General features: G+C 46.3%; 1 protein-coding gene across 1 annotated transcript in view; it reads right to left on the minus strand.

The window, feature by feature from the left end:
* Positions 1-10628: 10628 nt before the first annotated feature.
* ADCY5 (adenylate cyclase 5) overlaps positions 10629-21680 on the minus strand; it is a 244580-nt gene continuing 233528 nt past the window's right edge. Inside the window, exons 17-20 of the mRNA XM_006869426.1 lie at positions 18618-18881; positions 17346-17550; positions 12681-12805; positions 10629-11021 (exon numbers count right to left, since the gene is read on the minus strand). Of these exons, the coding sequence (XP_006869488.1) occupies positions 10893-11021; positions 12681-12805; positions 17346-17550; positions 18618-18881 (723 nt within the window). The 3' untranslated portion in view covers positions 10629-10892. The remainder of the gene's footprint in view (positions 11022-12680; positions 12806-17345; positions 17551-18617; positions 18882-21680) is intronic.

Raw genomic sequence — 21680 nt, forward strand, 5'->3', positions numbered from 1 at the left:
GAGAGCAGGACCATACCCAGAGAAGCAGTGATGCCTGAGATGGAGGCAGAGATGATGACATGGAAAGATGGAGCTGCTGGGGACTTTAGACCCAGAGAGGGAGAGGGGCTGTATGCTGACAGCCCTGGGGGCAGGCTTGCAGGGTTGGTTGGTTGATGATGCATGGGGGAGATTGTAATCATGGCAAGGAAACGATACACAATAGGATAAATGTAAAGCTAATACTTTCCCATATAAACTATCACATAATTCACAAGAAAACATAAAAACAAAAAAACAGTGGTTTCCAAGGGGATCCACTGGGCCAATTAAATTCAAGGCAAAGAAATCAGCTCAGAAAGTATTGCAACTGTTTTAGGGGATGTACTGTTTTAGGATAACTACTGCTATAGGATGTAAACTGCTATAGGATAACTTTGTTATGTTGTTGTTATGTGCCATCGAGTCGGTTCCGGCCCATAGCGACACTGGACCACAAATTTGAACCACAAGGACGGCACTTCAAACTCACTAGCCACTTCTTGGAAACCCTGTACAGGATCACGATGAGTCAGAACAGACTCCACAGCAGTCAATAAAAACAGGGATAATCCAGATAGATTTTCTTGAAGGATCCAGGACAATCATGGGGACTAATTATGAGAAGTTTTTTAAGGAAATGGAAATGTCATTGGTGAGGAAAACCCCGGAAAGTTGTGCTGAGGAATTTTTTTTTTCCATTACAACAATATACCTGCTCATTCTTTGAGGGCAGTGAGGACTGTCCTATGAGAATTTTATTGGGAGAACATGTCCTTTGGAATTCTTTTTATTCTTCAAAGTACATTTAAAAGGAACATAATTTGAGTCCCTTGGAGATACAGAAACTGTTGTTTTGATGTGATGTAAATCAAAGAGTACAGAATTATTCAGGAAAGATTAAAGAAGTAGAAATAATGCCTTTAGAAGTGTAGATGGAATATATATCAAGAAACATAGCTTCACATTTGAGGTTTTTGTTTAGAGAGGTCTGTGATTTTATAGCAGTACTTTTTGACTTACCTTCATAAGTAGAAGTGTTGTATGTAACTTCCAGCTGGAAGTGAACCCTTTCTCACCCTTTCCTGGTACCTGCTGAATAGATCATGTGTCAACCCACTAAGGCTGGTGGAGTAGCAAGATAAAAACAGTCTGCATGAGTAATTCATCAGTCATGAACTGCTTATGTTCTGTGGTATATGTGTGTCTTAGTTATGCAGTGCTGCTATGACAAATCTTACATATGATATTTGACAGAAATATGGCTTTAGCAAACAACTTTATTTTCTCACCGTTTAGGAGACTGTTGTTAGGTGCAGTTGATTTGGTTCCAACTCATAGTGACCCTATATGTACAACACAATGAAAACACTGCCCTGCCCTGTGCCATCCTCACATCTCTTACATTGCAGCCTGTTGTTGCTACCAATGCGTCAATCCATGTCTTTGGGGTCTTCCTCTATTTATCAGACTCTCCAGTTTACAAGGCATGATGTCTGTGTCCAAGGACTGACACCTTCCAATAGTATGTCCAAAGTATGAGAGACGAAGTCTTGCCATCCTAGCTTCTGTGGAACACTCTGGCTGCACTTCCTCCAGCTCAGATCCATTTGTTCTTCTGGCAGTCTGCGGTATTTTAAATATTCTTTGACACCATAATTCAAATGCATCTATTCTTCTACAGTCTTCCTTATTCATTGTCTAACTTTCACATGCATATGAGGCTATTGAAAATACCATGGCTTAGGTCAGGCACATTTTAAAGAAATCTTGTGCAGCAGATTTGCCTAATGCAATGTGTTTGATTTCTTGACTTCTGTTTCCATGAGTGATGATGATTGTGGATTCAAGAAAAATGAAGTCTTTGACAACTTCGTCTTTTCTGCATTTATCATGATGTTATTTATTGGTTCAGTTATGAGGATTTTTGGTTTTTTACACCAACATGTAATCCATGCTGAAGGCTGTGATCTTTGATCTTCAATAGTAAGTATTTTAAATCCTCTTCGCTTTCAGCAAGCAAGGTTGTATCATCTGCATATCACAGGTGGTCAATACGTCTTCCTCCAATCCTGATGCCATGTTCTTCATATAATCCAGTTTCTCAGATTATTTACTCAGCATACAGACTAAGTATGGTGAAAGAATACAACTTTGGTGCACCCTTTTCTTGATTTTAAACCATTCCGTATTTCCTCGTTCTGCTCTAACAACTGCCTCTTGGTCTATGTACAGGTTCCTCATGAGCACAATTAAGTGTTCTGAAATACTCATTCTTCACAATGTTATCCATAGTTTGTCATGATTTTCACAATCAAAAACTTTTTCATAGTGAATAAAGCACATGTAAATGTCTTTCTGATATTCTCTGCTTTCAACCAAGATCCACCTGATGTCAGAAATGATATCGCTAGTTCCATGTCCTCTTTTGAATCCAGCTTGAATTTCTGGCAGTTCCCTGTTAATTGTACTGTTGCAACCATTTTTGAATTGTTCAGCAAAATTTTACTTGCATGTGATATTAATGATATTGTTCAATGATTTCCTCATTCCATTAAGTCATCTTTCTTTGAAATGAACACAAATATGGATCTCTTCCAATAGGTTGGCCAAGTAACTATCTTTCTAATGTCTTTGTATAGATGAGTGAGTGCCTCCAGGACTGTATCAGTTTGTTGAAAGATTTCTATTGGTATTCTGACAGTTCCTGGAGCCCTGTTTTTCGTCAATGCCTTCAGTGCACCGTGAACTTCTTCCTTCAGTACCATCAGTTCTTGATCATATGCTACCTCTTGAAATTGGCCATTTCTTTTTGGTGCAGTGATTCTGTGTATTCCTTCCATCTTCTTTTGATGCTTTCTGAAGCATTCAATATTTTGCCCAGGAAATCCTTCAATATTATAAGTTGAGGCTTGCTTTTTTTCTTTAGTTTTTCCCTTTTGGTTTTCTAACTCCCAAGTTTTACACTTTTCATTATAATACTTTGCCTTCTTGAGCTGCCCTTTGAATTTTTCTGTTCAGCAATTATACTTCCTCATTTCTTCCATTCGTTTTAGCTTCTCTATGCTCAAGAACAAGGCTCAGAGTCTCTTTTGACATTCATTTTGGTCTTTTCTTTTTTTCCTTTTTCCTGACCATTTTTTTTTTTTTCTGAATGATGTTCTTAATGTCATCTACATTTCCTTTGGTCTTCAGTCATTTGTTTTTGATGCATCAAATCTGTTCTTGAGATGATCTTTAAATTCAAGTGGGATACATTCAAGTTCATATTTTAGTTCTCATGGATTTGTTTTAATTTTCTTGAGCTTCAGCCTGAACTTGCTTATGAGCAGTGATGGTCTGTTCCACAGTCTGCCCTGGCCTTGTTTTGGCTGATGAGACTGACTTTCTCCACCGTCTCTTTCCACAGATGTAGTCAGTTTGATTTTTCTGTATTCCATATGATAAGGTCCATGTAATGTTTTTAAAAAGGTATTTGCAATGAACAAGTTATTGGTCTTGCAAAATTCTGTCATGCGATCTCTAGTATCCTTTCTGTCACTAAGGACATATTTCCCACCTACTGATGCTTCCTTTTTGTTTCTAACTTTCACATTCCAGTCACCAGTAATGATGCATCTTGATTGCATGTTTGATCAACTTCAGACTGAAGAAGTGGGTAGAATTCTTCAATTTTATCATCACTGGTTTTAGTGGTTATTACATAAATTTGAATAATGTTGGTATTAACTGGTCTTCCTTATAGGCCAATGGGTATTAGCCTATCACAGACACCATTATACTTCAGGATAGATCTTGAAATCTTTTTGATGATGAATGCTATGTCATTTCTCTTTAATGTTTCCAGCAAAGCTTCCAGCAACACAGCAACGTGGAAACCACCACTATGACAGAGCTAGCACTCTGAATTAGTGGTGAACTCTATTAGGAGATTAGAAATGCTAATTCAGGATGCTAGCTCTGTAGTTAGGTGTCATTGAGTCACTTCCAATCCTTAGTGACACCATTACAATAGAATGAAACACGGCCCTGTTCTGCACCACCCTCATCATTGTTCCTGTTTGAATCCGTTATTTATAGCCATTGTGTCGATCCATCTAACTCTTTTTTTGTGTGCTGACCTTCTACCAAGCATGATGTCCTCCTCCAGGGACTGGTCCCTCCTGATGACATGTGAAAAGGATGTGAGGTGAAATCTTGCCATTCTTGCTTCTAAGGGAGCATTCTGGTTGTACTTCTTCCAACACAGATTTGCTCATTCTTCTGATTGTTGTTGTTAGGTGCCATCGAGTTGGTACCAACTCACTGAGAATCCTGTGCACAACAGAACAAAACACTGCCCGATCCTGGGCCAACCTTACAATTGTTGCCACGCTTGAGCCCATTGATCCTGCCACTTGCTGGGGGTCTTCCTCTTTTTCTCTGACCCTCCACCTTACCAAACATGATATCCTTCTCCAGTGACTGGTCCCGCCTGACAATACATCCAAAGTATGAGAGACAAGTGTGGCCATCCTGGCCTCCAAGGAGCACTCTGGCTGCACTATTCTTCTGGGATAGACTGGTTCTGGAGGAAGGTCCTTGTCCTTCTGGGCTTCTGCCCCCGGGCGATCTTCATGTGGTTTGGCATCTCTCTTCCCATCTCTGCTTGCTAGTTTACTTGTTTAATCTCTTTTATACCTCAGAAGAGATTGACTCAAAATATATCCACACTAATCCTATTATAGAGCCCTGGTGTGGCGCTGTGGGTTAATGCACCAGACTGCAAAGCTATTTGAACTGCAAAGTCAGTGGTTCAAGCTCACCAGCTGCTCCTCAGAAACCCTATACAGGGTCGCTATGGGTCGGAATCAACCCAATGGCACTTAACAACAACAACAATCCTATTATTATAACAAAGAACCTATTCCCAAATGGGATTATAACCACAAGCCTAGGATTACAATACATATTTTGGGGGGACATGACTCAGCCCATAACAGTGTATGTTTGTGTGTATGTGAGAGAGACAGACAGACAGAGAGACCTGTATTCTGTTTAAGCCACTTTGGTTTTTATAGTCATACAGCTGAATTGTTCTAGATGTCACCTTTTCTTTATCTGTGTGTGCAACTAACGCAGTTTGCTGGCATCGCCCTCCATTCCTGTGTTCCACTCTCATCAGCAGACTTCATGCCCTTAGATTCTCTCACTCAGACTATGGGGAAATTGCACATCTCTCTACAACTCCATTGTACTGTTTGTCACATCTTTCCTTAGAAGCTTTCCATGTGTTCCCATTGCCTGCAGGATAAATTGCAAACTCCCAAGCACAACATTGCTAGGCCCTTCATAGTTGGAGTCCCACATATCTTTTAAGCCCCCTTTCCTCCTACAAGCTACTGTCATGTGGATTCAACCTCCTGGCTCTTCACTTACTCTTTTGTGCCTTAAGCGTGCCCTTTCCCCTCTCCTGCAGGAATTTTGGAACTCTTTAGAAGCCCACAGTAGCCTGTCTTTTGAGGCCTAAGCCCCACCCTTGACTGTTTCCACCCAGGTGTACGCTCTAGGCAGCTGACTTTCCACCATATGACTTGGCCCAGCCATAGGTGGTTGAACCAGAGGTAGATGGACCTACTGGATTTTCTCTCAGAACTCTACTAAAGGAAGAGACTGGGAGAGTGGAGGGTGGAGGTAAGATGGGAGTGGCTGAGCTCCACAGCTGTGATTTTCAAAAGTGGTTGATCATCAGTATCATCTGGGAAGCTTTTCAATTATCAGCCTGTAATTAATTGAATTGTGTCTCCCTAAAAGGCACGTTGAAGTTCCTACCCCTGTGACCATGACCTTGCTTGGAAATAGAGTTTTGGAAGATATTTCCCGTGTAGTTGCTATGAGTTAGAAGCAACTGGAAGGCAGTTAACAACACCAGTTAACATGAGGTCATACCAGAGTAGAGTGGTTCCTAACCCCATTTTACTGGTATCCTCCTGAAAAAAAAGGGGGGCAGGGCTGATGCAAAACGGTTCAATAATTGCTGTTGTTAGTGAGGGCCTTGCACTAATTACATAGTAACCATCTGTGAAGCTGTGGTATTTTGACTTGAGTAGGCAACAGTTGCATCCTGCTCAAAGATGGTGGGTGACCATCCTGCTTTGCATGAGTGCTGCTCTCTAAAGTCCAGCCAATAATGTTACTTTCCAGAAGTCCTGCCACAGTCCTTCCTCCTGAAAGTTTCAGGAGCTAGATGTGGGAGACTGGGTTATTACCAGAAATCTAGGGAACAAAACACATTCAAAGCTGAGCTGTTGGCTGTCATCTTTGAGCTGGGCACAGCTGTTTTTCCTGTTGGGGGTCCAAATTCCACAGCAGCTGATGGCTATGCAACATTTACATGGTCCTTGTTTACCACAGCAACTAATGAACCATTATGAAGACTTGGAAGAGAGACAGAGGGAAGATACTTAGGTAAAACAGAATCTACAAGCTAAGGAACACCTGGAGCTATCAGAAGCTGAGAGAGGCATGGAAAGATTTTCCCCTAGAGAATTCACAGAGAATGTAACCCTGCAGAAGCCCTTAACTTGACTGGTCCCCAGAAATGTGAGACAATACATTTCTATTGTTTAAAGCCATTCGCTTTGTGGTACTTTGCTATAGTAGCAAAGGAATGCACAGTTCTACCCTAGTTCTGCTGAGCTAGATTCCCTGGAAGTGGGATCTGAAAAGGTGTATTTAAGTTTTCTAGTGTTTCTGATTATTAGGAGTCAGAATTGACTCCATGGCTCCAGGTAGTAAATCTGATAATTACCCAGATTTGGGATCCACAGTTCTAGAAGAAAAATCCTACTGCACCTACTCCTCACTTACTGACATGCTTAGGTTCCAAAGATTGCATTTTTAAGTGAAAATGGAGGACGACTACATCATTACATAACTGTCAAATTACATCATTACATCACAGCCAAACCACTGAGAAACCTGACCCGCCAAGTTGACACATAACCTTAACCATCACATTTAGCATTACTCTTGCCTTGCACCTACCTCAGCATTTGTTACTGCCAGATGTACATTGTTAAGGCACAAAATAATCTAATAGGGTTTGTACTGTTTTTTAAATGCAAAATGTCAGATAGCAAAATAGTTGATAAGTGAGGTATAAGTGTAATCAAGTGGCTGAAAATGCCCCTTCCTGCCATTGTGTGTGTGACCAGAATCTATGAGAGAACCCTATCTCCTTCCAATAAATTCATCTAGTTTGTTCTTGATGACTTCTGCTACTCACAATTTACAGTCTTAACTAAGATGCCTTTTTGGTGTGCCTCCTATCAGTTCAACTGTAGAAAGCAAATTATTCTCTTCTCTCCCCTCTTTCCATGTTTCTATTTCACCTACTGAAATTGTGTGTGGCTGTCTCTTCCATTAGACCAGGTTTTTAGAGGAGGGTAGGGGGAGAGCTATGTGATCTTATCAGAATCTTAAGGTGTCTTTTTCAAACTACCAGCCCTCCCCCACCCCACCCCACCTCACACATTCCTTACAGCTGTCTCTGTGTTCCTCACCAACAGGAATCAATTCATGATTGCTTCTTTGCAGCAAGGCACCTTGGACATATTAAGCATGTAGCAAACTCATGTCAAAGTGAAGGGGACTGCCATGGAATACTAGTGGAGCAGATTAGCAATATACTACCAAGGAGCTCTGGTAGCGTAATGGTTACGAATCGGGTTGCTAACCTCAACGTTGGCAGTTCGAAACTACCAGCTGTTCCTAGGGAGAAAGATGAGGTTTTCTGCTCCCGTAAAAATTTACAGCCTCAGAAACCCTGTGCAGGGTCACTCTCGATACTTAACAACAACCTTGGCTACCACTTGGTTAACCATCTACTATCTCTCCGAATGGGCTTGGATTGTCAGCTGAGAAAACAGACAAAACTCTACCAACTCATATCATCATTGTGCTAGTGATGAAATTGGTCTAAATGTCTGGCAAAGTGTCTTTGATTGCCACAAAACATGCTAATATGGAAAATCTGGGAGTCAGAGCCTCACAGACTTTATTTTTTTATAAAGGAAATTTCAGGAGACAAAAACTAGATCAGAATCTCAACTTTTTCATGCTGGAAGTCCTAGATATACATATGATGGCTTTTTTAAAAACAATTCTTCATATTAAAAATGGAAGCCAACTTTTCTCACTAGAAATGGTCCTATAGAATCCATCAACTTGCATACATGTAATAAGTGGCAAAGAGTAAAAAAAAAAAATTTTCAAACTAACAGCCATTCAAAGATGAGGCTTTCTGCTCCCGTAAAGATTACAGCCTCGGAAACCCTGTACAGGGTCCCTATTGCTATGGGTCGGAACTGACTCCACGGCACATTACCCACCACCACCATCATTCTTAGGTTCTCTGACAGATTGTAAGCTCCATGAAAGCAGGATACCTTTTTTTTTTCATCCCTAATTCCTGGCCAGGAGAGTAAAGTAATATTTGAGGTGAAAAAATATAGAGAATGTCTCTCCCAACAGATAGAAGAGATAGGACATGTGGTATGTATGTATGCAAGTGTGCTCAGCGCTTTGTCTCCCTCTAAGACTCCCTCCCCAGTACCCCAAAGTGATCTTGCAGACCAGGGGTACCCCCTTTTCCATGCCACAAATCAATCAGGACACATTACCAGTGAAAGTGTTTTAATAGTTAAATTATTTAAATAGACTTTTCAATTTCCATGGGAAATCATAATCGTATCCATTTTTGCAAGAGCAGGAATAAAAAGAGTGCACACCCCTTAGAGGGAATGAAGAACTAGCACTGCACGTTGTCAACAGTCACTGCTGGGATGGGGAGCGGAGGCCTTCCCCCCTCCAGGTTGGCGGGGGGCATGACCAACAGGGGCAACACGAATGAACTCAGCGCACACACTTTACTCAGGCTGGAAGCAAAAGGAAAACCCAACACCACTGGTGGGCGATATGGAGGGCAGGAAAAGTGGAGAGCAACACAGAGAAAGCCAGCCCCTTGCAAAGGAACGCAGAGAGGCGGTGCGGAACTGAAAGGGTGAGCGGCAAAAGCGCAGACAAACTCTGGCTTGGCAGTTTTCAATTCGGACACGCTGCTTCTCAGAGCTGTGTTCAAACTGGGTGGAAGGTGATGTGTGTGGAGGGAGGGTGTGCCAGTGGGTGGTGGAGAGGTGGGCATCGAAGTAACGTCTCAGCAGCTGGCATGTGGCTCTCACCTCACCTCCCCCAAACACTTGTGAGGTGAAAATAATTCTGCCCTGAGAAGCAATGAGAAGATCTGGGCACAGGTCCCAGGGCTTTTACCAGAATCGACCTCATTGTTAGCATGCCATTTTTCTAATGCTTCCCTCATAGCTTAGGGAAAAAAAAGACAGCAAACACTAGACAAAATAAAATGTCTGCCGGCTTTGTCTCGTGGACTACGAAGCTGGATGCTACCGTTCCTTTGGTCTGGCTGGCAGGTGGAAGGCAATGGCAGCCCATTCTCCGAGCCTAACGGGCTGCAGGTTGTATCCCTAAGGCTTCCACCAGACCCCACCCGACCAGCAGAGGGCGCGAGCATCCCTGCTCACCGTATTCGGCCAGAGCCGCTGCAGCAAACGCCTGACAATCCAGGGAGAGCAGGAGGGGCATGGTGGCCAAACTATTTGCGCCGTTTGGTTCAAATTGTTCCGCTTTGGCCTGAGATGGAAAAGAAACTATTGGGTATTTTTGTTTTTTCTTTTCATGCCGATGTTGGCGCGTGTGTGTGCTAGAGAGAAAGTGACAGAGTGATGTCTCTATGTATTTTTCTCCTTAATCTGAATGTATGGGATTTCAAACAGACACACCCACGGCTTCGGCTGTACCTGGACAAACTGGAAAACTGCCAAGTCTGAAGTGAGGGAAACGCGTCCTGCGTGAGACCAGTTCACGGCATAAACACACACACCCATACACCAGCACGTACACTGACATACGTACAGTACAAATGAGCACAAACGCCCCGCTGTGCACAGCTGTTTTCTAATATAGAGAATTTACAAAATATAGAATTTGGTATATCTGTTAGATCTCCAAGGTTTTCCATAATACAAAATAAAAAATACAAAAAAGACACGTTGGGGTCCCCGCCCCCTCCCCACCCCCAGTGGCATCCTGCTGAAGTGTTTGTTCCTCGTTGGCTTGTGTGTCTCTTACACGCATACAGCTAGCGTAGTCTAAAGAGGGGCACAGAAAACTTGTTTAATAAATATTTTTTCTCAGAACCACTACTCTTTGCTTGGAGTCCTCTTGCCTCCCCTTTGCAATAAGTTCTGCTTCCTCTAAAAGGGACACCGTGTACAAAGCGTAGGAGAGGGACTGCGATGAAGGCGACAGTCCTCCCAAACACAGCACTAGGGCCGGAACCCCTCCACGGCGCAAGGCCTCGGTCTGTATTGTAAAGGCTCGCTCAGACAAGCAGACACCTGGGTCCCAGGCTCCAGTGGCACCGCCTACCCACCCATCTGAGGCTGAGGCCCCGCCCTCGACCCCCGCTCAGCGTGCCAGGCTGCCCCCCACCGAGAAATACTCCCGCGGCTCCTTCCCGCCACGCAGCAGCACCCGTTAGAAAACTCAAGATTCAGACCGAGTCTAAGCAGAGTCTTCTACAGAGGGAAACATCTTTGGTCAGCTTGGTGCTTGCAGGACGCCGGCACGCGGGGCCTGTGACGGAGGCTGCTGCCTCTCGGCAAGGACAGCAACAGCTTCTGGAGTCAAAGTGGAAAATCTCACCAGCGTGGCCACGTGGGCTGGAGCGCAGGCGTCCCACCTGCCCACCCGGCACACAAAGACGCCGCTCCCATTTCTCTGGAGGCCAGGCTACCTGGCACCATGGCTGGCAGCTGCTAACTCAGCGGGGGCCCTCCGTTGAGGAAGTAGGTCATCATCTCGCCTTTGCCCTTGACCTTGACCACACCCCGGCACTCCAGCTGGTAAGTGTTGGCGGCCAGTACCTGGTACATGTCTGTAGTGACCTGAGGAGGCAAAGGAGATGAGAGAATGGACCACAGGTGGCCCAATTCTGCCACTGCCCTTGGCACTGAGCAGGGCAGCAGCCCCTTCACTGCAGGGGCATCTAGGAACTGACAGTCCCTCATAGAAAGAATGCTGCCACTGTGTGCAGATAAACACTATCCCTATTCTCAGGAGGTGCAGCAAATCTAATCACTTGCCTGAGGTTATACAGCTAACAAATGGCAGAGCCTGGATTCACTGCAGATCTTGTTGCCTGCCTGTGCTTCAGCTTTTGGAACAAAGGCACGAACTCACAGGCTGCTCTATCCCTAGGTGATACAAATGGTTAACACATTCAAACACACTCAGCTGCTAACTGAGTTCACCCAGAGGCGTCTGGTGATCTACTTCCGAAAAATCAGCCACTGAAAACCTTACTGAGCCCAGTGCTACTCTGACACATATGGGACCATCATGAGTTGGAATCACCTCACAAACAACTGGTTTGGGTTACTGCAGGGTAAAAGGGGAAAGCAGGGAGAGACGGGAGCAGGAGCAGGGAAAAGCAAGACAGACAGATGCCTCACAAAAGAATTCCAGAATCATTTCTCAACATACTCAGAGCTCCCCTGAAGCCTGTCCTGGTGCCGCCAGCTGTCAGGGACCAGGGAAGAAGAGGAGTGGTGGTTGCAGCAAGGGCACTTAGCTTTGAATTAACTGCTTCATTTACGGTGAACCCCTCATGCCTGTCTGAGATTGAATTCCTGACTGAGGCTGTGAATCCAAGCACACCCTCTCTCTCCCATCCTTCCTCTGGACCCCTCCACCCCTTCCCTTCTGGCAGAGGGATGGAGGTGAGAAAAGTTGCCTCACAGAGCATCCCACAGCCAGCCAGGAGGGGTCAGTCAAGCCCCTTTCTTCAGACATTCCTTAAGGGAGAGAAGTTAAGGAACATTTCAAGTATTTGTCAGTGTGGACAAAGGGCCTTAAAACCAGCACAATTAGCACTTGGGGAAAACTGAAACCAGGGAAGCTATCTAACCAGGCCAGGGTCTCACAGGGAAGGGGGGATATGTGGGGAGGGCACGATTAGAGCCCAGAGCCCCAGGTCTTGACTATTGTCAGACTGCTTCAAAAAGAGTCAAGCTGCCAAGGAGAGGCAGGCCTGGGACTCACAAGCATCAGTCGCTAAGGATGAAGAGAAGAGGAACACCTCTGGGTCTCTGGCCAAATCCCTTTGCTGCTAGGACTGGTGGAGGCAGTGTTCCAGGGACCAGTACCTGGTCTGACTCATCTGGAAACCAGCCCCTTGAACCAGGCCCCTGAGTAGAGGGGTCCCTGTTAGGTTAAGACCCTGATGACTGCTACTTGAGGTCATAGAAAAGTTGTGGCTCCCCATTCAACACCCCAGATTTGACATCAGCAGCCAGGGTCTCCTCTCCTATAGTTCCTTGTCTTGCCAAGTAGAGAGGGCTTTCCAAGGGGCCGCAGATCTGTTCAAGGTACTGATGTCTTGGACCACAAACACATTCTCTAAGTTTCTAAGGTATCAGTACCACCCTTGAATCTTCTGCAGAGCTTCTGACTGGGAATTGTGGGTGGCCAGTCCTAAAGTCTTCTTAGCACAAGACAGAGAACCTCCCTTAGGGGAAAGGTGGTAGGGATGCTCCTGCACTCACCTGGATGCGGTCAGGCACACCAGTGCTGTCCATGCGACTGGCCACATTCACCGTATTTCCCCAGATGTCGTATTGAGGCTTGCGAGCTCCGATGACCCCGGCCACCACAGGGCCAATGTTGAGCCCTGCAGGAAGGAGATAGAAGTCAGCCACGTGCATCAGGATCAAGACCAATTCTTGCCTGGCTAACTTTATCACCTCTCCATAGACACCAGAGGGTCTCCCTCTGACCCCTGAAGACACTTAGGGTCCTGAGACCAAACCTAACCCTCCTACTTCTCTCCTATCAATGTTTACTAATTATCATGCACTCAATGCCTTCTTGACTCGACGGCACTTAACAACAACAACAACAACAACAATGCCTTCTTGAGCTATGAAGACTGGATGAATCCCCAAAACAACTACTCTGAGATAATCTTTAGGATATAAACCAAACATATCTTCTGAAGTCCTCTTAAAGCCAAACTATAGTTTAGCATAACTAATCAAACAAACAAACAAAAAGTCTGCCTTGGGCTGTATGATCTTTTTAAAATCTATCTACATGTGATCAAACTGACAGCAACTCGACAGATTTAGATAGGAACTTTAAGGGACAGTGAGTTTATGTTAGTGGGGGAAGAACAACTCAGAAAGGGGGGTGAAAGTTGCACAACATGAAGAATGTAATCAATGTCACCAAATGGTACATGTAGAAATGATTGAATTGGTATATGTTTTTCTGTGTATATTCTCAAAAACAAAACAAATACATTTTTAATGCTCATTAAGTCCAACACCCACTGCTCCCGTGTCCAGGGCTCAGCTCCTGCAAGTCCATCTCCATGTCTCAGCCCAAACTGGGCTCAGTGACCTCTCGCATTACCTTTATCTTCTCTCTCCGGAGCATTTATGTTCTCACCATCACCTCAGACACAACGTAGCAGAAGTCACCATATTCCTCTGCCTTTCTCTTCCATTTCTTTCAGTGACCCACCCTTCTCATTCTTAGAACCTATCTCCTATCCCATCTCCTTGCTCCCTGTCTCTTCTCTACCCAAGTAGTTCACTTCTCTAGGCCTCTGTTGGGCGGGGGGCACTGTGGAAAGCAAGCTCTGGGAAGCAGCACCTCCCCTCCATACAGACTCGCCATCTGTTCCGAGCACCGCTGTTCCAGCCCACCCACTCCTCAATCTCCCCCAAGGCAACACTGAGCAATCCTGCCTAAATCCTGCCCTAATGCATCAGAATCCAGCAGACATGCTCTAGACATTTTCTGCCATGGCTCCAAGCCCTGGACACTGCCTCCGTTTACATAAGCTGCCACTCTCACACTGTCTTGTTAAGCCCCATTATTGCTCAACTGCCTCTGGAGTGTGAGAGGTAGAATGACAGGCATAGGAGAACCTCAAAACTAAGCCCCCAAGGGCCACTCAGCAACACCACCAGCCCTCAGAAATCTCCCCTCCATGACCATCCTCTTTCAAAGCCACTGAAAGCTTTTCACCTCAAATCTTGGGCTGTCCTCTCACTGATCAGCCTGAGCTCTGAATCAGGGTGAAGAGAGCAGCCAGGCAGGGCTCCAGGCTGCCAGCTGCTAGGCTACTTATCTACCAATGGATGGATTCTACCATTGAATCCCCAGAATTGGTCCATAAATTACTTCAGGAGAAAAATACCAATCGAAGGGAGAAGGGAAAGTAGAAGAAGAATGGTTACATTCTATAAAACCAAGAATGGAGTTCATACAGAAATGTCAGCTACACATTTAGCTAAAACTGACTCATCTGAGCTTTTCGGCAGCCAGTGCAAAATGCAAAGCGGCCAGATCCACATAGACTAAATAAGCCAGCGTGTTCAGAGAAAGCCCAGTTCCTGATACTCGGGCCAGAGAAATGCTTCCGAAGGATATTAACCACAACATTGGCTTCTAGGAAGCCAACATTTCCGCTTAATGTGCAATTTTTGAGAACTGATATACCAGTCTTTTTGTTGCTGAATTACTTTTCCATTTCTTAAAAATCTGAAATCTGAATCATTTGTGGCTTCACACATACCCAGAGAGTTGGTAATACATTAAAATTTTGACAAGAACGAAGGTCTCCTCTTTGAGAATGCTTTCTTTTTACCTCCAGAATCCCCAAGAGGGGAAGAAAACACCCAAGAAAGCAGTTTCTACTGCAAAAGTAATTTATACTTTGCCAGACCATATATCCTGGGTAAGACAGAGTGTAAGGACAAAAAGAACTGGGAAAAACCCTTGAACTTAATAGTACAACAAATTTACAGCTGTGATTCTGAAACGATCTTGTGTACGTAGTAGAATGTATATATATATATGACCCAAGCCATGGTATTTTCAATAACCTCATATGCATGTGAAAGCTGGACAGTGAATAAGGAAGATCGTAGGAGAATTGATGCTTTTGAGTTATGGTGTTGGAGGAGAGTATTGAAAGTGCCATGGGCTGCCAAAAAAACCAATAGATCCATTTTGGAAGACGTGCAGCCAGAGTGCTTCTTGGAGGCCAAGATGGCCAAACTTCGTCTCTGATACTTCAAGACATATTGTCAGGAGGGACCAGTCTCTGGAGAAGGATATCATGTTTGGTAAGGTGGAGAAAAAGAAGACGACCCCCAGCAAGATGGATTGGCCAAGTGACATCACTGATGGACTCAAGCGTGGCAACAAGAGTGAGTTTGGCCCAGGATCGGGCAGTGTTTCGTTCTGCTGTGCGTAGGGTTGCTATGGGTCGGTACCTAACAACAGCAGCATACATATAGCAGAGTATAGTGAGTATATATACCAGAGGGTTTCAAAAAGTTCATGGGAAAATTCCAGTATCCTTAATACCATTTCCCCATAAAGTTTCTGAAGCCCCCTTGTAGATGCCTGAGGGTTTTCACTGTACTTTGCTGTCAGTGAGAAGCCCTGGTGGAGCCGTGGCTAAGCACTCGGCTGTGAACCAAAAGTTGTCAGTTTGAATCCACCAGCTCCAACACAAAGAGGTGTAGTCAGTTTCCATAAAGACAACAGCCTTGGAAATCCTCTGGGGGTAGTTCTGCTCTGGGCTACTGGGTTATTACGAGTCAGAATTGACTCTATGGTAGTGGGTTTCAACCCTTCTGTAGGCTTGAATTTGAAACTTGAAGTAAGTTAGGGTACTAAAACAACAAAGATGGCGCTGTTGGAAAGCACTGGATTGCTAACCTCAAGGTCAGCATTTCAAACCCACCAGTTGCTCCGCAGGAGAAAGATGAAACCATCTGCTCCTGTAAAGATGTGCAGCTTTGGAAATCATTACAGGATTACTACGCAATAGCAGTGCTCTTGGGTTTTAGTTTGGTGCCTACTCCCATACACATACATAAAGGGGTTTCAAAAAGTTTGTGGAAAAATGGAATGAAAAGATAATGGGATTTTCCCATGAACTTTTCGAAGCCCCCAAGTGTGTGTGCATTTTTTTCCCCCAAAGTGAGCATATGACCCTATTTCGAAACTGACCCAGAACCTCTTCTCAGAATTCCCCTTTCCATGAAGACCCTGAGAATGAGGAAGCCACTGCTCTGACCAGGCCTGGCTGTGTCCCCCCTGGGCAACACACAAGTGCTTGCAAATCTCCCCTCAAAGTGTCAACCAAGAGCAGAGGCATTCAACAAAAAAATCCAGGGAGGGCCTGTGAGATTGGCTGCTCACCACCACATCGCCATCATTTCATTCTTTAGCTGATGTAAAAGCTTTGCCAGTGCTAATAAAAGCTTTGCCAGTGCAAGAGATTTTGCTCACACACACAAAGAACACTTGGAACTCAATAAAACCTCACCGATCCATTTTGCCTCCTCAGATCACACTCTTTGAACACGTTATAAATCATCTCACTGCCAATTTCTCATGATTATTTCTTTGTGTTTTTTAATCATATTTCATTTAAAAGATTTTGTAGACCCTATGTCCAATAGTCTTAAATATTTGCAAATCTAAGGGTTTGTTACATGTTTATGAATACTTAAAATATACTATTTCTTTTCAGTGCCTTGCATTATTTATGGGATGAGCTTGTAACACCTTTAAAGAAAACACTTCTATTGTGGCACCATAGGATATGCACTCGACCTCAAGGTCAGTTTGAACAACACTTAACAACAATAGCAATTAAGTCATTGTTTGTTTGCTGTTGTTAAATGCCATTGAGTTAATTCCAACTCATGGTGACCATGTATAGGATTGGAGCATCTGATGAGTTTGAACCGCTGACCTTGTGGCTTAAACTGACCTTGAGGTCGAGTGCCTGTCCTACTGTAACTCAATGGTGGTGTCCTTCTGATGTGTGTGGCAGCCATTAGAGGGTCAGGTGCTCTTGGCACACAGCATCCTCCACAAATCCTTCAGGTCAGGTGCAGTCCTGGTTCTAACCAGACCTCCCCTAGGAGTGGGCCTGGGTGGAGATCAGAAGGAGAGTGTTTTGCACACACAAGCAGGAGGCATTGCCAGGCCCCATAAAGATTCTGTTGTGAGTGGTTAGTGTCCTCCCCAAACCTGGAGGGAAACACACTAGAAAGTTGGCCTCTGCTGTCCTTGGGAAAGAACCTCCTCACCTTCTGCCATTGTACCAAGATGGTGGATGTGGGAAGGGATGGGGGAGCCCCTGTTAGCACTCAGCACTCCCCGGGGTTTGGCCTCACCGATCTTCATCTGGAAGTTGTTGAAGGAGTGCTCGTTGATGTACTTCATTTGGTCCATCAGCTTCATGGCGAAGTCAGCTAGAGCCTTGATGTGGGTCTTACCCACTTTGTCATAGGTAGAGTCGTTGAGGCCCGAGGCGGCCATGTAGGTGCTACCGATGGTCTTAATCTTTTCCAGCTGCCTGAACCGATCTTCACTGATGATCTGGGCAGAAGGAAACCAAGCCAGGGTCACCTCCAAGTTGGGAGCACTGAGGTTCCCAGGTAGGGATGAGGATGCTCAAAGGAGGGCCATAGTACAGTCCCTTGTGACTACTTCACCCAGTCAGGGTCCCATCTCCACCATTACCTCCCGTGGAGCCCCGACAGAGCAAGGTGTCCATCCAGCCCCACTCACCATGTCCAGTGACACAGGGCTTCCTGCCACCCCACACAAAGAGCCCCTGGGGCAAGGTCACTGGTTACATCTGGGCCCGTTGTTCCAACAGGGGCTGATGGTCACCTACGCCCCTGCTTCTTCATGTCCCATTCCACCCAGGGGCACTTCCTCATCTTTACTCATTAAGATACCCTTCTCCTATCTCCAGACCCTGCTGCAAGCCTCCTCAGACCTATTTCAGTTAACGTTTATCCCAATGCCTCAAGGCTCTTGTTAGCTGACACTATTGGGTCCCAATGCCTTCACTCCTCACCTCCTATGCCCCAGACCCTGTATTTCCACTGGAGTTGCTCTTCTCACACTCATCACTGCTCATCTCTGAATACTTGGTGAACTCCCAAGGTTGAGAAGACCCTACTTGGCTCCACATCCCAGGGGCCTGGCACTCAGCAGGGCCTTAAATAAATGAAGAAGTATCTTTTTTTCTGCTTCTGTTACTCAGGGCCTATTCCCTGAGTAACATCTCTGTCTGCCTGCTTACTTAGCTTGGAAAGTCCTCTTTCCTTTGACCCTCCTACATCCCTGGGCACAGTCACTGACAAGGGTTACTAGGCCCTGGGCGCCCTGTCTCAGAAGAAGTTGGGTGATGGGGTGGGTGTTGGTGAGACAGACAAGCCAAGCGGGCAGGGTGCCAATGGGACACCGACTTCAAATTCAAATCACCTGAACTGAAATCCCAGCCCTGCTGTGACCTGGTAGGCTTGCCTCTTCGTCTACAACATGACGGTGGTAAAGGGCATTATACACAAGGTGCCTACTACAGAACCTGGGGCATAGTCAGGGCCCCAACATCAGAGTGACGATCACCCTCCCAGACCAGCCCCCACCCGCACCTCATCAAAGTCAGCGATGATCTCGTTGAGCAGCCTCAGACACTCCACCCCCTCGTTGTTTGCCTCTAGCTCCACGTAGAACTCGGAGAAGTTGGCGATGGAGGCGAACATGACGGCCACGCACTCACAGGACTGGTAGTAGAGTTCGTCATTGCGGCGCTCGCGGGCCAGAAAGTGGGCGGCCACGTCCTTGGGCAGGATGTTGTGTAGCAGCCTGCGGTTGTACGCCTGCAGCTCCTCCATCTCCTCCTTCTCCTCTGTGGCCTGAGACAGAGGACCCGGTCAGAGGGGGAGGCAGAGAGGAGGCTGAGGCTCAGGGCTTAGGAAGACAGCTCGGTCACTCAAATGGCTATGGGTTTCCAGGATTTCAACACAAGCCCAGCTTTCTGTTGTCCTCTCTAAACTGTTCTCTATTTCCAAGTGTTCTCTGAAGAGCACCTCTTACTTTGAAGGTAGATATTTATAAACATCTAACTCTCCCCATAAAAGGAGCTCTGGTAGCGTAGTGGTTACGAATCGGGCTACGAACCACAAGGTCAGCAGTTAGAAACTACCAGCTGTTCCGCGGGAGAAAGATGAGGCTTTCTACTCCGGTAAAGATTTACAGCCTCGGAAACCCTGTACAGGGTCGCTATGAGTCGGAACCGATTCCATGGCACTTAACAACAACAACAACTCTCCCCATAGAAGCGAAGTCCCTTAGAAGCAAGGATGCTGAGACTTTGGCTCACTCGTTTTGGGCATGTTATCAGACAGACATTTTGTCTGCTAGAGTGTAGAGGGCAACGCTTCATGAGATGCACAGACCAATGATCATGAAGATGGTGCAAGACCAGATGGTGACGTGATTCGTAAGGTTGTCAAAAGTCGGCACCAACTCAATGGCAACAACTCTCTCTTGCCTCCCTCTTGGAACGGGATGCATTTGAGGGTGTTTATCTTGAAGGAGGGAATCCCTGGGAAGAAGGATTCCCAGAGAAGACGCCATAAAATCCCGTCTGCCCAAGACTAGAACTGGGCAGGAGGTTCAAGGGACGGCCTAGAATCGCACCCAACAGGCCTCTCACTGCCCAGGTGTACCTCATCTTTTTATTTGTCTCTTAATCTCAGAAAATCTGTTTGATAAGCATCACCTTAATGGACTAACTCCACAGGGAAATGCCACTCAAAGTCCTGGCAAGTCTCTTGGCTCCCATCAGAGCAGGCTGGCTCCTAACAAGACCTGCTGGGGGATGCACTGATGGGAACATCACCCTTGGCACCAGCTCTACCCCAGTTTGGACTCTGGGACTGGTAGTTATAGTCTTGGGCCATTTTCCCTCTAGTGCGATGCCCTTAGGTCAAGAAATGAGTCTGGACATAAAGTGGTGGAGAGGTGGTGGAGCCACCAATGACTGACCAAAGCGTTTAAGGTAGAAAGAGGGCTACAGAGCGCCACCTGCTGGCTTCTGTACCCTCCAACCAAAGCCAACCCACTGCCATTGAATTGATTCAGACTCACAGTGACCCTATATATAGTAGAGTAGAACTGCTCCATAGGGTTTTGGAGACTTTTCGGGAACAGATAGCCTCATTTTTCACTAGCAAAGCAGTTGGTGAGTTTGAACACAACGTGTAATCTACTTCACCAGCAGGGTCCAGTGGCAAATGGGCCTCAGGAGCGTCTGAGCTGGGAGTGACAGCATTAGTGAAGAAGGCAGCAAAAGGCTCATTGGCAAGGCTTTTGAAAAGATCCAGTCAGCCTGCTTGGGCCTTTTCCAACTAAACATAGAGCCCTTTCTAATTGGCTTCAACCAAAAACTCCAAAAGGGCCAGGACTACTCTCAGGGCCTGACTCTTCCTATGGTTGCTGCCTGTCCGTGGGAAGGAGCTGGCACACTCACCCAAGGCTACCCCAACCTGCAGGAGGGAGAGCAAAGGGCCCCATGACTCAGGGCCTTGCTTTGCCTCTCAGTTAAGAGGGTCCTTGATTATTCCTCTCAAAGCCTGTCATTCCTGGCGCTCCAGGGACATGTGACCAGGAGGGGAGGACTGGGCTTTTGCCAGAGGAAGCTCGTAGACCCTACAGGGACCCTGAGTTCCATCTTGTCTGCTGGGTCCAGTTGGCAGGTGCTGTCTTGCTGTCCCAGCCTTTCAGCCCAAGGACTTGCTTCTGTGAGGTGGGGCACTTTGACCATTCCCCTCCCAGTAGATAAGGGCTACCTGCTGCTCGCTCTGAAACAGGTAGTCCAGAGGGAGAAGACTGGAGTGGAAATCTCTGTTCTCCTTGCAGGCTGCCCCATGCAGGAGCCTCGGCAGCTGGGTCCATCTGCCCCTGACAGCCCTGCCACTCTGCCCGCTGAGTCCCAGGGAGCCCCAGGGGCCCTCAGCTACCTCCCAGAGTGCTTCTTGCATCAGCCAAGATTCTACCCCAAGTGCCAAGCAGAGTGGAGGTGGAGGTTGGGGCAGGACAGGATTCAGGGAGCAGAGCTGCTGCTGGGAACAGTGGGCCAGGCACTCCAGCCACTTCTGGGGAACTCCACACTAAGGCAAGATGAGCAGCTGCCAACACACCCAACTGCTTCTAGGTCTGGTCTCTGGCAGGGCAGAGAAGCTCAGGGGACTTTAATCAGGAGATCAGGTTCGGCCAGGGCAGGCCCACTGGCAGCCCTCGGAGAGCCTTGTGTGTCATTAGGAGGCTGCAGTTTCAAAACAGGGTTTCTGCTTTGTCAGGTGCTTAATGAACAAGGGAGCCACCAGAGAGACCATCACCTGGACTCACAGCGAGAGCCTGACCTGCCTTCATGTGTAGGCTATTCCTAAAATCCGCAAGTGCCCGGATAGGAGGGGACACAGGAGACAGCAGAGTGCTTTAGGGTCGGGCCAAGTCACTATCCTCAACAAGACTTCCTCTCTAAGATGTGAGCGCAATCTGAGGTCACCTACAGTGGACGCAAGTGGAAAAGAGCACTGGGCCTGAAAAGGACACAGGTGCTGGGCACACCATGCATTCCAGTGTCCCAACAGGATTGAGGCTGCCTCCCAGCTCGTCAAAGCCCTAAGTACCTGGTGGGGCCTTGCAAA

This window comes from Chrysochloris asiatica, unplaced genomic scaffold (genome assembly GCF_000296735.1).
Source record: "Chrysochloris asiatica unplaced genomic scaffold, ChrAsi1.0 scaffold00130, whole genome shotgun sequence".
In the NCBI taxonomy this organism is placed as follows: domain Eukaryota; kingdom Metazoa; phylum Chordata; class Mammalia; order Afrosoricida; family Chrysochloridae; genus Chrysochloris; species Chrysochloris asiatica.